Genomic DNA, 16,778 nt, shown 5'->3' on the forward strand with positions numbered 1-16,778 from the left:
CTTCATGGCTGTGTGGGGATTCCAACCCTGGTCTGCCAGGTCACAGTTCAACGCCTTTAGGGAACATTTAATCTAGCTTACTTGCTTCTGGCAAGAAGGGTTTACGTGCCCTCAGGCCAGGCCATTATTGGAAGAAAGAAGCTCAGTGTTGCAGAGATGTTAGATGGGAGCACAGATGGATGCCCCTGAAGGCAACAACTGTAAACATGCTTATTAAGGAACTAAGCCCCATAGAACTCAATAGGACTTACTTCTGAGTAGATATGGTTGCAGCCATGTTAAGGACAAGGGAGGGCATTCTAGGCAAGCAGTTGGCAACTGCCTGTCAGCATTGTGCTGTTGCTAAGACTTGACTGGGGATCATCCACAAAGTTATCCATAAGGCACTGCAACTTTATGTGTTGGCTGGCTACTGCAGTGGGTGTCCCCTAATATTTATGGCCATACAAGCAGGGTGAGTGTAGGCAGCAATTGCCTTTCTACTTTACGAGGCCTTATATAGGACCGACAGACAGCAGCAGAGAGGGGAGGACCAGAAAAAGAACAAAAATAAAAATCAAGGAAGAGAGCGCCTCCTCCTAAGCAATAAGCATGTGCACTGTGCAGAGTGCCTGCCTCCGTTTCCCCCCAAAGCCGCCCCACCCAGCCTCGACGCCAGCGCCTTCTGGGCCAGGCAACCTTGGTGATCTCTGGGCCACTTCAGCCCCGGCACCTCTCTGCCCTCCCCCCCCTGAGAAAAATCAACTCATTTGAAATGTGGTGTTGGAGGAGAGCTTTGCGGATACCATGGTTTGCAAAACAGACAAATAATTGGGTGTCAGAACAAATTAAACCAGAACTATCACTAGAAGCTAAAATGATGAAACTGAGGTTATCATACTTTGGACACATAATGAGAAGACAGGATTCACTAGAAAATATAATAATGTTGGGGAAAACAGAAAGAAGTAGAAAAAGAGGAAGGCCAAACAAGAGATGGATTGATTCCATAAAGGAAGCCACAGACCTGAACTTACAAGATCTGGACAGGGTGGTTCATGACAGATGCTCTTGGAGGTCACTGATTCATAGGGTCACCATAAGTTATAATCGACTTGAAGGCACATAACAACAACAACAAACCTCCCTGATAGACTGTGGGAATGCTGTGGACACAATATATTTCAACTTTAGCAAAGCTTTTGACAAAATGCCACATGATATTCTGATTAGCAAGCTAGCTGAATGTGGACTGGATGGAACAGCTATTGGGTGGATCCACAGTTGGCTACACAATCATATTCAGAGTGCTAATCAATGGTTTCTTCTCAACCGGGGGGGGGGTAACTAGCTGGCTACTATAGGGCTTGGTCTTGGACCCAGTGCTCTTCAACATTTTTATTAATGACTTGGATGAGGAGGGGCAGGGAATGCTTATCAAACGTGTAGATGATGCAAAATTGGGAGGAATACCTAATTCCCTGGAAGACAGAAACAAAATTCAAAGGGATCTTAATAGGCTGGAGCATTGGGCTGAAAACAACAGAATGAAATTTAACAGGGATAAGTGCAAAGTTCTACACCTAGGAAAAAGAAACCAAATGCAGTTATTAAGATGGGGGATACTTGGCTCAGCAATACTACATGCAAGAAGGATCTTGGGATTGTTGTTGATCACAAACTGAATATGAGCCAACAGTGTGATGTGGCTGCAAAAAAAGCAAATGCTATTTTAGGCTGCATTAACAAAGTGAGTGAAGTACTAGTTCTCCTTTATTCAGCACTGGTTAGGCTTCATCTTGAGTACTGCGTCCAGTTCTTGACACCACACTTTAAGAAAGATACAGCAAACTAGAATGGGTTCAGAGGAGGGTAACGAGGATAATCAGGAGACAGGAAACAAAGTCCTATGAGGAGAGACTGAAAGAACTGGGCATGTTTAGCCTGGAGAAGAGCAGACTAAGGGGAGATATGATAGCACTCTTCAAATACATGAAAGGTTGTCACACAGAGTAGGGCCGGGGTCTCTTCTTGATCGTCTCAGAGTGCAGGACATGGTATAATGGGCTCAATAATGCTGGAAGCCAGATTTCGACTAAACATCAGTGCATTAAATTGAGAGAGAGACAGTGACTGGCACAAGATCACTAAGAAACTTTTATAGCAGTGTGAAGCTTTGAACAAAAATCATCCTGGTTACTGTCCAAATACTTTCTAGCTGATACAAGTACAGTGGCTATTTATTATCCTGGTTCTACCCTACAGATCCTCCACCTGCCTTTCATTTCCTCTAACCTCCATAGTCTCTCCAGTCAATCCCCCTTTTTAAAAGGTCTTGTTCCTTCCCACTCTATTTTCTATATTTTGGTACACGCATTTTCTTTACTGCTTGCCTTTTTAAAAAAACCAGTACCGCTGGTTTGGACTGAGGAAAAGGTGTGTGGCTTTGCTCTAACTCCCGTCTCAATAATAATAAACGGGCAGGCAATCTGTCAATTAGTACAGGCTCCATCTACGCAAAACAGGAACGTGTAATGATTATTTTCTTCCGCCGGCTTTTCTTGCTAGGTTACTCACTGCTCCCCCAAATCGCCCCCGTTCCCATTTCTCCCAGGTAGGGAGGAAAGAGCGCGCTGAGTCTCCTACCCGCCTGCTGGGAAGCCTCAGCTGAGGCGTCGTGTGATCTGGAAGAGCAGCGGAAGTGCCCTCTCACTGACAGGAAAAATCGCCAAAATAAAATAATGTTTGATATTGTTTTTAAAATAAATAACTTCGTTTACGCTAGGCAGGATTTCATTTCTTTTTTTAAAAAAAGCAAAACGTTAAACATGTAAAAGTGAGCTATTTTACTTTTAAACCATTTAGGAGGGCAGGCGGGGGGAGAGAATGGGGTGGGGGCAGGGAGAGTGAGCGATCTGATCTCTTACTTTTAAACCATTTAGGAGGGCAGGCGGGGGGAGAGAATGGGGGTGGGGGCAGGGAGAGTGAGCGATCTCTTACTTTTAAACCATTTAGGAGGGCAGGTGGGCTGAGAGAATGGGGTGGGGGCAGGGAGAGTGAGCGATCTCTTACTTTTAAACCATTTAGGAGGGCAGGCGGGGGGAGGGAATGGGGTGGACGGCAGGGAGAGTGAGCGATCTTACTTTTAAACCATTTAGGAGGGCAGGCGGGGGGAGAGAATGGGGGTGGGGGCAGGGAGAGTGAGCGATCTCTTTTAAACCATTTAGGAGGGCAGGTGGGGGGGAGAGAATGGGGTGGGGGCAGGGAGAGTGAGTGATCTCTTACTTTTAAACCATTTAGGAGGGCAGGCGGGGGGAGGGAATAGGGGTGGACGGCAGGGAGAGTGAGCGATCTTACTTTTAAACCATTTAGGAGGGCAGGCGGGGGGAGAGAATGGGGGTGGGGGCAGGGAGAGTGAGCGATCTCTTACTTTTAAACCATTTAGGAGGGCAGGCGGGGGAGGGAATGGGGGTGGGGGCAGGGAGAGTGAGCAATCTCTTTTAAACCATTTAGGAGGGCAGGCGGGGGGAGGGAATGGGGGTGGGGGCAGGGAGAGTGAGCAATCTCTTACTTTTAAACCATTTAGGAGGGCAGGCGGGGGGAGGGAATGGGGGTGGGGGCAGGGAGAGTGAGCGATCTTACTTTTAAACCATTTAGGAGGGCAGGCGGGGGTAGGGAATGGGGGTGGGGGTAGGGAGAGTGAGCGATTTTACTTTTTACTGCTGGGGGGGTCCCTGCAGGGGCGGCGGCTGCTCAAGTCCTCCTGTCTGTCTGCACTGCAGTCCCTGCTGCCTGACTGAGAAAGAGCAGGAAAGTGGCCAGCTATAGCCCAACAGTATGCGTGTGTCAATCACGCATGCGTGGCTGAGGGGGCCAATGAAAAGCCAGAGATCCTCCAGTTTAAACAAAATATTGCCGGAGGCCGGAGACGGCCCCCTTTTGCCGGAGATTCCGGCAGAAAACTGGAGACCTGGCAACCCTAGTCTGTTCACATGTGAAATCTAATTATGTAATGATTGAAAAAAATCCTGGTCTTTACAAATCTCTGTAGTAGACTTTTCTAACACATCAAAATTTGTTATATATATAAAAATAGCTAACATTCATAAAACTTTATACAGAAATAAAAATATATAAATAAAATGTCTTTGTAGTAGACAAATCCCACCGATAACATGTAAGTTTAGTATATGTGTAAAAAACTAATATTCATAAAACCTTGTTTCATATATTATATAATGAAATAAAGTATTTTTTGGCTGAACAAGCCCCAAAAATTCATCGCTCCCACTGAGGAAGACTAGAAAAGGTCAAAACGCATTTGGGAAAGATTTGACCAAGAGTTTTTTCAGTCATTACATAATTAGATATCATGTGTGAACAGACTAATTATCTAGCCCAACTGACTTTTCCCAGGCATTTTTAGAAGAAACATAATATGATATTTTTTTTAGCTTTTTCTTGTGCTCTCATTCATTTGATCATTTTAGCCATACTGAGAAAACTGACTTTGCCTTGCACAGTAAAATAAACTATTTGTTCTATGTAGATTGTTGCCTTTCTAATCACTTGTTATTTTCTGCCCTTACTGCAAATTCACTGTATGATTATTATTTTTAAATTTTTTGGCATTGATTAACATCAAATACCAGCATTTATCTGAGCACTTTTATTATTCCACCCACTGCCCGCTACTTAGCTTGTGTTTCATATCTGTTTGAGGTACAGTATATAGAAATCATGTCCCTGCATAATAGCACATTCCTATAGTGTGGAACTGGCACAACAGCTATTCTTCCCTATCAAAGGAATAGGTTGTAAATAGAACTCATGTTATCCAGTCCTATCAAGGTACTTTAGCTATGTTGGCACAAATATTGGCTTGTGCTGCCATCATAGTTAAACCTGTTTTTCATCTGTATCCAGCAAATGCTGCAGTCACAGTGAAAGCTGTTTTTCATCCATACCTGGTAAATGGGGCTCAGTTGCCTCTCTCTGTACAAACTACTCCCTATCCTAGTAAAGTTGGGTTCACATTTCTTCCTGTTAACTGCAAACACTGAGATCCTTGCACCCAGTCTTAGGAATGCTAGAATGGAGAATTAGTGTATAGCAGGGACAGGGAACCTGTGGCTCTCCAGATGTTGGACTACAACTCACATTGGCATCAGCAGAAATGGCCAATGGTCAAGAATGATAGAAGTTGTAATCCTTCAACACCTGGATGGTCACAGGTTCCTCATCCCTGGTTTATATGATGGAGGAGATGTAACAAGCCAAAATTAAAAGTTAACTGAATAATGGAGATGAATAGGTAGACTATTCTGTACTTTCATAGTATCAAAGAGTTGGAAGGGGCCTATAAGACCATCGAATCCAACCCCCTGTTCAGTGCAGGAATCCAAGTTAAAGCATACCTGATAGGTGGCTGTCCAGCTGCCTCTTGTATACCTCAATTGTTGGAGAGCCCACCACCTCCCTAGGTAATTGGTTCCATTGTTGTACTGCTCTAACAGTTAGGACGTTTTTCCTGATGTTCAGCCAAAATCTGGCTTCCTATAACTTGAGCCCATTATTCTGTGTTCTATACTCTGGGAAGATTGAGAAAAGATCCTGGCCCTCCTCTGTGTGGCAACTTTTCAAGTACTTGAAGAGTGCTATCATATCTCTCCTCAGTCTTTTGTACAAAAAACAAACTTTTGTACAACAAACAAACAATCCTTTGGCATGCTATATCTTGTGACAGAAACAAGTATGTTAGGAATTTAAGGGCTTTCCCTTCACTCTCATAACTATCACTGTCCATAGTTTATTACCTTGTATGGCTGAATTTTGGCCTGGAATTCATTTGATCGCATTGTTTCCCTCAGAAGTTTCTTATAGCGTGGACAATTAAACATCGGAAAGCGTAATTTCTGAAACAAAAAAAAAAGACAGATTGTAAATCTCTATGTAGAGGATATTTTTCATGACACACTTTATCTGTGTAATAATCTGCAGGTTTGAAGCGCGTTGGTTTGAAGTCATGTGATTCAGCCATCCATAGACACACAGTAAGTCCCATTGAACTCAATGGGACTTGCTTCCAAGTAGACATGCATAGGATTGTGCTGTTAATGTTAGTAAAAAATATCGAGGGGATGGAGCAACTCCCCTTTGAGGAAAGATTACATTTGGGGTTTATAATTTAGAGAAAAGAGGAGAAGATGTGATAGAGGTGTATACAATTATGCATGGTGTGGAGAGACTGGATAGAAAACATTTTTCTCCCTATGGCATAACACTAGAACTCAGAGACATTAAATGAAGCTGTATGTTGGAAGATTCAGGACAGACAAAAGAAAGCACTTCTTCACACAGTGCTTAGTTAAGCTATATAGTTTGCTCCTGCAAGAGGCAGTGATAGCTCCCAATCTGAATGGCTTTACAAGAGGTTTAGATAAATACATGGAAAATACAATGGTTACTAACCATGATGGGTATGTTCTACCTACCGTTGGAGGCAGTATGCTTCGGAATACCAGTCGCTGGAAGTTACAGGAGGGGAGAGTGCCCTTGTGCTCAGGTCCTGCTTGCGGGCTTCCCCTAAGCATATGGTTGGCCACTGTGAGTTAACTATTGGCCATTGGCCTTATCCAGCAGGCTCATCTTATATTCTTAAATAAAGTGAAGGTGAACACTGAGATATTTTTTTCTGGTTAATACAATGACTTATTATACAGCCACGACAGTGGCTGTATACTATAGTCAGCAGCAGGGGCGTCACTACCAGGGTGCGGAGGGTGCGGCCCGTACCCGGGTGTCACCATGAAGGGGGTGACACCCAGACCCGCCCCGCCCCGCACCGTTGCCCGGCAAGGCTGCTCCAGCTCCTCCTCGGAGGTGGGCGGGCGGGCGAGACCGGGAGCAGTGTTGGCGGGGCGAGGGAGGCACGCTGGCATTCCCAGGCCTCCTCCGGCTGGGTGCCCCTCCAGCACGCGCCCTTCCAGGGGCATGGACGGGGTGGCTGGCCATGCGCATGCATGCAAACCCAGCCACCTCATCCATGCCCCTGGGAGGGCGCGCACCGGAGGTCTGCACCCCCCCGCACTCCCGCTAGTGATGCCACTGGCCAGCAGGGATTTTTCACATTCCGCAATGTTAAATTGAAAATACCTCCCATGCCATTCTGAGGCTTCCTATAAGCTCATTTCAAAACAAAACCCTACAAAACTTATAGTCCTGAACTCAGAAACACTTGCTTAACAACGTTGTCAATTTTCATGGTGATACACAAAACAGTCAGAGAGAATAGACAGTTCAAAGTGTAAAAAGAGAGAGAAAAACCTCAGAGCCCTTTTGGACTTTTTTCTCTGAGAGTTTTCATAATCTGTTGAAATTCATTAAAAATCAGCCATGTTCACAGAGTACCTATAATCCTAATACTGACGTTGTCCCATACTCTGACCTTCATCTTCTGCAGTTTAAAAGTTGAAAAAATGCCTGGCTGATTTTTAATTAATTTAATAAGTTTTGGCTGGGGCCCTATGATAATGCGGAGCATGCTCAGTAAGGACCAACTGTCAGAATTCTAAAAGCCTCCCAGCTGCTGGGCTTGCCTAATCAGGGGGCCACACCCACACCAGACTTTGATTTCACAAGAGACAGTCATGGCTTCCCTCAGAGAACCCTGGGAAGTGTAATTTATGAAGGGTGCTGAGAGGAGACTCCTGTTCCACTGAGAGATCTCCACAGGCCAGACTGGTTTAACAGTCAGCCACTCTGATTGAAGTCTGTGAGGGGAACAGGGCGTCTCCTGGCAACTCTCAGCACCCTTCACTAACTACACTTCCCAGGATTTTTTGAGAGAAGCCATGACTGTCCAAAGTGAAATAAAGGCCTGGTGTGAATGTGGCCAGGGGCAGCTTTGGTTAAATGTTGGTGGGAGGCTACATGTGCCTGCGGTAGAATAAAAAGGTGGGGGAAAGCCTGAAAAAGAATGATACTGTTCACAATGTTTTCCTTTTGGAAAGGAAAGGGGCTTCCCTTCTGCTCAGTGCCCACACACCCAATCTCCTCCCCCTCCTCCTCTCCTCCCTGCCTCTTTCCTGGGGCAGTGTTGGACTACGACCTGGGACAGCAGGGTTCGAATCCCCACACAGCCATGAAGCTGACTGGGTGACCTTGGGCCGGTCACTGCCTCTCAGCCTCAGAGGAAGGCAATGGTAAAACCACCTCTGAATACCTTTTACCATGAAAACCCTATTCAAAGGGTCGCCATGGGTGGGGACTGACTTGAAGATAGTCCATTTCCATTTTCAAACATGATTGCATAGAAATAAATCCCACTGAACTCAAAAAGTATGCAAATGATCAAACCCACCCTCCCTTCTCTTTCCTCCTATCCCCTCCCTCTTGCCCCTTCCCTCCCTCTTCTTTTGCCCCTCCCTCCCCATCCCCATCCCCTTCCAATCCCCTCCTCCCCCTCCTCCCCATGGTCAGTTTTACCTATCTTAAGCATGATTGCACGGAAGTGAATCCCATTGAACTCTATAAGCATGGAAATGATCAAACCTGCCCTCCCCTCCACCTTCCTTTGCCCCCCTCCAATACGTTCCTTCCCCTTCCCACTCCCACTCCTCCTCCCCCATGGTCAGTTTTTCCTATTCTAACCAAGATTGCATAGGAGTAAATCCCACTGAACTCAATAACCATGCAAATGATCAGACCTGCTTTCCCCCTCCTTCCCCTCTCCTCCCCTCTCCCTTCCTCCTCCCCTCCCCTCTTCCTTCTTCCTCCTCCCCTGCCCACTCCAGCCCTCCCTTCCTCCCCCCAGTCAGTTTTACCTATCCTAAGCATGATTGCACAGGAGTAAATTCAATAAACATGCAAATGTGCAGATGGAGGCGAACTCCTAGTGGATGCAATTATACACTGGTAAGTGCCTATGGTAAGCTGTATTTAGGGGCAGTGAGTGCAGCAAAAACACAATATTTTGCTGCCACTATCAAGTCATCACTCTGCCGCCCAGCGGAGCTCTTCAGAATTGTCCGGGGGCTATTACACTCTGGCCCCAGGGACATGGTAGAACCATCTGAGGCCTGCTGTAATCAATTTGCTAGGCACTTCCAGGATAAAATCTTTAGCATCTGCCAGGACTTAGACTCCAGTGTTATAGCAGGTGAATCAAGCAAGGTATCCAGAGCACAGCCTTGTCCCGATTTCTTGGATGAGTTTCAGTTGGTGCAGCTTGAGGACATTGAGAAGGTGCTTGGACAGGTTCGTGCAACCACTTCTGTGCTGGATCCTTGCCCTTCTTGGCTAATAAAAGCTAGCAGAGATGGAACAGCCGGCTGGGCCAGGGAAGTGATTAATGCCTCTCTGCGAGAGGGGGTGGTTCCTGGTTGCCTGAAAGAGGCAGTAGTGAGACCACTCCTGAAGAGGCCCTCCCTGGACCCAGAAAATCTTAATAACTATAGGCTGGTAGCAAATGTTCCATTCCTGGGCAAGGTCCTGGAACGAGTGGTTGCAGGCCAGCTCCAGACACTCTTGGATGAGACCAATTATCTGGATCCATTTCAGTCGGGTTTCAGGCCTGGTTCTGGCACGGAAACAGCCTTGGTTGCCCTCGGGAGAGAGACAGGGGGAGTGTGACTCTGTTGATTCTCCTTGATCTCTCAGTGGCTTTTGATACCATCGACCATGGTATCTTTCTGGGGAGACTAGATGAGTTGGGAGTGGGAGGTACTGCATTGCAGTGGTTCCACTCCTACTTGGCAGGTCGCCTCCAGAAGGTGGTGCTTGGGGAACATTACTCAGCACCCTGGACTCTCCAGTATGGGGTTCCGCTGTTGCTGTTCAACATCTACATGAAACCGTTGGGTGCGGTCATCCGGAGCTTTGGAGTGCGTTGCCATCAGTATGCTGATGCCACGCAGCTCTATTTCTCCTTTTCATCTTCTTCGGGTGAGGCTGTCAATGTGCTGAACCGGTGCCTGGCTGTGACAATGGACTGGATGAGGGCTAATAAACTGAGGCTCAATCCAGACAAGACTGAGATGCTGCTAGTGGATGGTTCTTCTGACCGGATGGTAGATGTCCAACCTGTCTGGATGGGGTTGCACTCTCCCTGAAGGAGCAGGTTCGTAGCTTGGGGGTTCTCCTAGAACCATCTCTGTCACTTGAGGCTCAGGTAGCCTCGGCGGCACGGAATGCCTTCTACCAACTTCGCTTGGTGGCCCAACTACGTTCCTATCTGGACAGGGATAACCTGGCTTCAGTTGTCCATGCTCTGGTAACCTCCAAATTTGATTACTGCAATGCACTCTACGTGGGGCTGCCTTTGAAGACGGTTCAGAAACTGCAGCTTGTGCAAAATGCAGCGGCCAAATTGGTAACAGGGACCAGACGGTCTGAACATATAAAACCGATTCTGGCCCGCTTGCATTGGCTGCCTGTATGTTTCCGAGCTCAATTCAAGGTGCTGGTTTTGACCTATAAAGCCTTACACGGCTTGGGACCACAATACCTGATGGAACGCCTCTCCCGATACGAACCCACCCGTACACTACGTTCAAGATGAAAGGCCCTCCTCCAGGTGCCTACTCCAAGGAAAGCTTGGAGGACGGCAACAAGGGAGAGGGCCTTCTCAGTGGTGGCCCCCAAATTATGGAATGATCTCCCTGACGAGGTGCGCCTGGCACCAACACTGTTATCTTTTCGGCGCCAGGTCAAGACTTTCCTCTTCTCCCAGGCATTTTAGCATGTGTTTTTAAATTGTTTTTTATATTGTTTTGAATTTTAAAATTGTGTGTTAAATTGTTTTTAAAATATGTTTTTAAATTGTGTATTTGTTTTAATGTTTTTGATTGCTGTAAACCACCCAGAGAGGTTCGGCTATGGGGCAGTATACAAGTGCAATCAATCAATCAATCAATCAATCAATCAATCAATCAATCAATCAATCAATCAATCAATCAATCAATCAATGATCAAACCTGTCCTTCTGCACCCCTCCCCCCTCCTCCCCTCCCCATCCTCTGTGGTCAGTTTCACCTATCCTAAGCATGATTGCAGGGGAGTAAATCCCATTGAACTCAATAAGCATGCAAATGATCAATCCATTCTCAGCAAACTTGCACAGGATCCCATTTCTTACCTGCCGGATTAAAAAGCAGGGAAATTCACTAATACGCAAAAAACCTTGCAGTTTAAGAATGTACCTATAGCCCACAGCTATTTCTATCAAACTTTAAAAAGCAGGGAAATTGGGCAGCTATAGTGAATGCACCAGGGGAGCAGGAGACCTGACGTCCACTCTGAGATATTGTACTGCCCTACAAATTGGTCAAAATGCAAACACCATTTGGGTTGGTCTTTCACAGTCCAATCCACTTCCTGTATAGCTTAGAAGAATTTGATAACATGTGCCTCTGAGCATATGGTGAGTGGTGGCAACACCTGCAATCAGCCCAAATAACAGAAAGAAGACGTGCTGTGCTGATCTTGTTTCAGCAGGGAGGAAGCAACATTATTAAGACAGTTGACATAGTTGAGATGGTCACTTTGAATATGTCTGATTTTCTTTGCAATTTTAGTGAAGTTTCCTATAGGAAATCATTTTCTTTTGTTTCTATTTCTGTGAATATGTGAAGTACAGCAACTCTTTGCAAAATTTAGACTAAAAAAACTCCAAATATAATTGTGGAATAATGGCACTGACTTCTGCAGAATAGTCTCCAGTGGACCTCAGGAGTGTCTCAATTTGCACAAGATGAAACAGTGGGAGGTGAAATATATTCTAGCAAAATTCTAGGTGTGCTCTGTTTTTAATTGACTGTGCCCACCTTGCCTTAAATGAAGTGGTTTAAACATAGCAGGCTGAAAACATGCATCCTCTTTCTTCCAACAGCTAGAGTCATTGCTGAAATAGCAACATATTGTAATCAGTCTGATTTTACATCAAACTGCAGTTTCAGTTTCCACTGTTAATGTACCCAAAATAGAAATAGAACATAGCCTCCAATTTGAAACACAAAAGGCTGTCTTCACCATCATATGACACTGACCAATAAAAAGGCTTTGAAATTAATAAAAATAAATTTGACACAGATTTCTGGGATGAATAACGGCGGAAATAAAAATTTCTAGTTTAGATTCACTGTAGAAACATTAGTAACACAGGAAAGAAGCAAAGTAAGAAGAACACCAACAAACATACAAAAATATAATTCTCTATCTTTGGAGATGGCAGGTGTTGCCACCACTCACCATATGCTCAGAGGCACATGTTACCAAATTCTTCCAAGCTACACAGGGAGTGGATTGGACTGTGAAAGACCAACTCAAATGGTGTTTGCATTTTGACCAATTTGTTGTTGTTATGTGCCTTCAAGTCGATTACGACTTATGAAACCCTATGAATCAGCGACCTCCAAGAGCATCTGTCATGAACCACCCTGTTCAGATCTTGTAAGTTCAGGTCTGTGGCTTCCTTTATGGAATCAATCCATCTCTTGTTTGGCCTTCCTCTTTTTCTACTCCCTGCTGTTTTCCCCAGCATTATTGTCTTTCTAGTGAATCATGTCTTCTCATGATGTGTCCAAAGTATGATAACCTCAGTTTCATCATTTTAGCTTCTAGTGACAGTTCTGGTTTAATTTGTTCTAACACCCAATTATTTGTCTTTTTCACAGTCCATGGTATGCGCAAAGCTCTCATCCAGCACCACATTTCAAATGAGTTGATTTTTCTCTTATCTGCCTTTTTCACTGTCCAACTTTCATATCCATACATAGAGATTGGGAATACCATGGTATGAATGATCCTGACTTTGGTGTTCAGTGATACATCTTTGCATTTGAGGACCTTTTCTAGTTCTCTCACAGCTGCCCTCCCCAGTCCTAGCCTTCTTCTGATTTCTTGACTATGGTCTCCATTTTGGTTAATGACTGTGCCGAGGTATTGATAATCCTTGACAAGTTCAATGTCCTCATTGTAAACTGTAAAGTTACACAAATCTTGTGTTGTCATTACTTTAGTCTTCTTGACATTCAGCTGTAGTCCTGCGTTTGTGCTTTCCTCTTGAACTTTCATCAGCATTCTTTTCAAATCATTACTGGTTTCTGCTAGTAGTATGGTATCATCTGCATATCTTAAATTATTGATGTTTCTCCCTCCAGTTTTCACACCTCCTTCATCTTGGTCCAATCCTGCTTTCTGTATGATATGTTCTGCGTACAGATTAAACAAATAGGGTGATAAAATACAACCCTGTCTCACACCCTTTCCAATGGCGAACCAATCGGTTTCTCCATATTCTGTCCTTACAGTAGCCTCTTGTCCAGAGTATAGGTTGCGCATCAGGACAATCAGATGCTGTGGCACCCCCATTTCTTTTAAAGCATTCCATAGTTTTTCATGATCTACACAGTCAAAGGCTTTGCTGTAGTCTATAAAGCACAGGGTGATTTTCTTCTGAAATTCCTTGGTCCGTTCCATTGTCCAACGTATGTTTGCAATATGATCTCTGGTGCTTGTTCCCTTTCTAAATCCAGCTTGGACATCTGGCATTTCTCGCTCCATATATGGTAAGAGCCTTTGTTGTAGAATCTTGAGCATTACTTTACTTGCATGGGATATTAAGGCAATAGTTTGGTAATTACTGTATTCTCTGGGATCCCCTTTCTTTGGAAGTGGGATATATATTGAACGTTTCCAGTCTGTGGGCCATTGTTTAGTTTTCCATACCCAAATGGTGTTTGCATTTTGACCAATTTGTAGGGCAGTACAATATCTTAGAGAGTAGTTCAGGTCTCCTGCTCCCCTCATGCATTCACTATAGCTGCCCAATTTCCCTGCTTTTTAAAGTTTGATAGAAATAGCTGTGGGCTATAGGTACATTCTTAAACCGCAAGATTTTTTGCCTATGAGTGAATTTCAACTTTGGTGTTACTCTGAGAACAGGCTTGGATCCCCCTCATTTAAGAGGCCTTGCTCTTTTTTTCTATCCCTCAACCTTTGAAGCAACCTTTGCTGGCCAAAATCCAGAATGAAGAGTCAAAACTCTATTTCTTATCCCTCAATGAGTCAAAATGTGTTAGAATTCTTGTAAAACAAGCTGCTTGCTTTTCCTGCATAGGGAACAGTGACGTTGTGCAGCAAAGTGTCAGAACTGCAGCTTGTTCCTTTTTGTCAGGGAAGTATCCTCAGAGTCAAGCTACTCTTGTAGCTATGCCTGAGAGTTTTAAAAATTAATACTAAGTGCCCCCCAATTAATTAGTAACATAGTATGTGGGGAGGGGAGATGATATCTTTCCCTCCACCACCACCTTCACAGAACTCCTGCCCCACCATTAACTAGTTAAATTATTAAAAATGCTAATTGTTGTGTGTATGGAGTTTTGTCCGAATCATGGAGTGAGGGAGGAGAGGATTTCTGCCCAGTATAGGCTGATTTTGCCAGCTACAGCTGTTCTTAGATTGAGGTAACTTAGCCAATGCTCTGATGATCTCTTGTCTGGACTATTGTAATGCACATATAGAGAGCTGCCCTTGAAGACGTTTGGGAAACTGCAGCAAGTGTAGAATGTGGCTGATAGGCTGGTAAGTGGAGCAGCCTGATTGGACCATATGTCATCTGTTCTGAAAGTGCTACATTGGCTGCCACTGAGCTATCGAACCCAATTCAAGGTGCTAGTACTACCATATAAAGCCCTATATGGCTTGGGACTCAAGTATTTAAAAGAGTGGCCATCTCAGACCCTATGATGAACAAGGGAGGTCTTGTTGGTGGTGTGGTGACTGGGAGCTACCCACTTGGTGTTGATCCATGACAGGACCTTTTCAGTGTCAGTTGCCTGTTTGTGGAATGCCCTTCCTGGTGAGTTGCATCTGTCTCCCTCATTGACTTTCAGGAGAAATTTAAAGACATTTATTTACTGAGGCATTTGATGGCTCAATGACACTGTTCCTGTCAGCCCTTAGATCACTGTTTTGAGATAAAGTTTTTAACTGTTTTTATAACGTTTTAACTGTTTTTAGAATGCCTCTAGAATGTTTAACTGTTTTTAGAATGTCATTTTTTTTTAAAAAAAGTCCTATTGTGTTATCTGTTTTTTTGTGATGTGAGTTTAGGTTGCTTGTAACAATGCATTTAAAAACTGTTGTGACCTGTCCTGGGTCTTGGGTGCAGAGCCAGCAGCAACAACCACAACAGTAATGTGTTTGCTCCCTGGGGAGGAAGGGCAGGATATAACTCAAATTAATAACAACGTCACATACAGTGCACTCCCCTTTATTACAAGGAGTAACGAGGGATTTTTGGTGAGGTGATTCTGAAGGGGAGAGTTGAAGGTTCAGAGAGAGAGAGGGAGGGAGAGGGAGGGAGAGGGAGAGAGGGAGAAATGGTCATCTATAGAAAACAGCAGGGGAGAGAACAGCAGCTGTTTGCTCTCACATCACATTTCCCCAACAGCAGCTCCATATTCAGGGGCCCTGTTCATACATTACATTCAACAAGTGTACAGTTTGTGTACCTGGGTACACGAGCAGTTGAGCTGTACACTTGTGCAGCAGTGATTCACATGTAACATTCAACCAGTGTATAGTCTCCGTTATATACACATGTGCTGCCAGGAAAAGAAAATGGCTTCAATGACACTTATTAAATGCACCATTGAAGCAATTCCCTTTTACTGGCAACAAGGCAAGGCATGCTGGGTCTCTTATATTTCCTGAAACTGTTTCTTGTCAAGGCATACATTCAGTAGAAAGAGTTTTGGCAGAAAGAGGAATGTAGTTTTACTCTTTCCATTTTTCCTGCAGTTTCTTACGTTTTTTAAAATCAAAACACCAACTTTAAAAAAGAAAATACCAACTTCTGTAACTATCATAATTATAGCTATTAAAATACTGCATTTTTCATTGCCTGTTATTTTAAAGTATACAGTACATGGTTTTCTTTGATGCAGGCTTTCATGGAACAATTCTATACATGTCTACTGAGATGTAAATCCCATAGAGTTCAATAGGACTTACTCATAGATAAATCTATGTAAGTGCAGACCTAAATATATAGAATATTTATATATGAAAATATTTTGAGGAGGAGGGGGCAGCCACAAAAACAAGCTGCTTAAAAGAGTGTGGACAGAAATGATTTTTCCAACATGGTAACCTGATTCTTTCTTAAGGATATCATGCATTTTAATACACAGAACTACACTCAAAATATAAATGTGGGGGAAATTATTTAACAGTTGGGCTTTCTAGCCTGCTGCTTCCACTGTAACATACTCTGTCACCTGGAAAGCCTTTCCAGTATTTGGGAAACAAGAAAGTTCTGGGCTGTGTTTTTTATGGTTTTTCAGTGGAAATGTTTGTAGCTCAGTATCAAAAAGTGATCATCACTATCTCTTTTTATGATCTGTGTCATAATGTTTAGCTTTTGGACAGCATGAAATGCAGGGTGGGCAGAGAGTAAATCGAAATGTATTGGTATATGTCAGGGTGACTCGCAGAAGATCAGTGAGGATTTCAAACTCCTGTTTCACAATGAAAACCAGAAAATGACCACCCTACCATTATGCCACTGAAAAGAAGAAAGTAGGGGGTTGGTAATCAAGAGTGGATTTTTGTGTGGAAATGCTGTGATCTAAGTTCAATTCTGAAACTCAAAAAAAAATCCCTGGCTAAGATTATTTAAGTGTATATATTTTGTGACTTGCTCTGGTTGTTGGATCTTGGGTTTTTGTAATAATAAAAAAATCAGTACCAAAAACCTGAAGTCTATTCTGATCTAGAGTATTACAACCCTACAA

General features: G+C 44.0%; 1 protein-coding gene across 4 annotated transcripts in view; it reads right to left on the reverse strand.

The window, feature by feature from the left end:
* The window catches only part of LOC133365300 (prostatic acid phosphatase-like), a 39,012-nt gene that overhangs the window by 8,982 nt on the left and 13,252 nt on the right, over positions 1 to 16,778 (reverse strand). For all 4 annotated transcript variants that reach the window (XM_061586980.1, XM_061586978.1, XM_061586979.1 and 1 more), the window contains exon 5: positions 5,796 to 5,894. In XM_061586980.1, the coding sequence (XP_061442964.1) occupies positions 5,796 to 5,894 (99 nt within the window). The remainder of the gene's footprint in view (positions 1 to 5,795; positions 5,895 to 16,778) is intronic.

This window comes from Rhineura floridana, chromosome 10, assembly GCF_030035675.1.
Source record: "Rhineura floridana isolate rRhiFlo1 chromosome 10, rRhiFlo1.hap2, whole genome shotgun sequence".
In the NCBI taxonomy this organism is placed as follows: domain Eukaryota; kingdom Metazoa; phylum Chordata; class Lepidosauria; order Squamata; family Rhineuridae; genus Rhineura; species Rhineura floridana.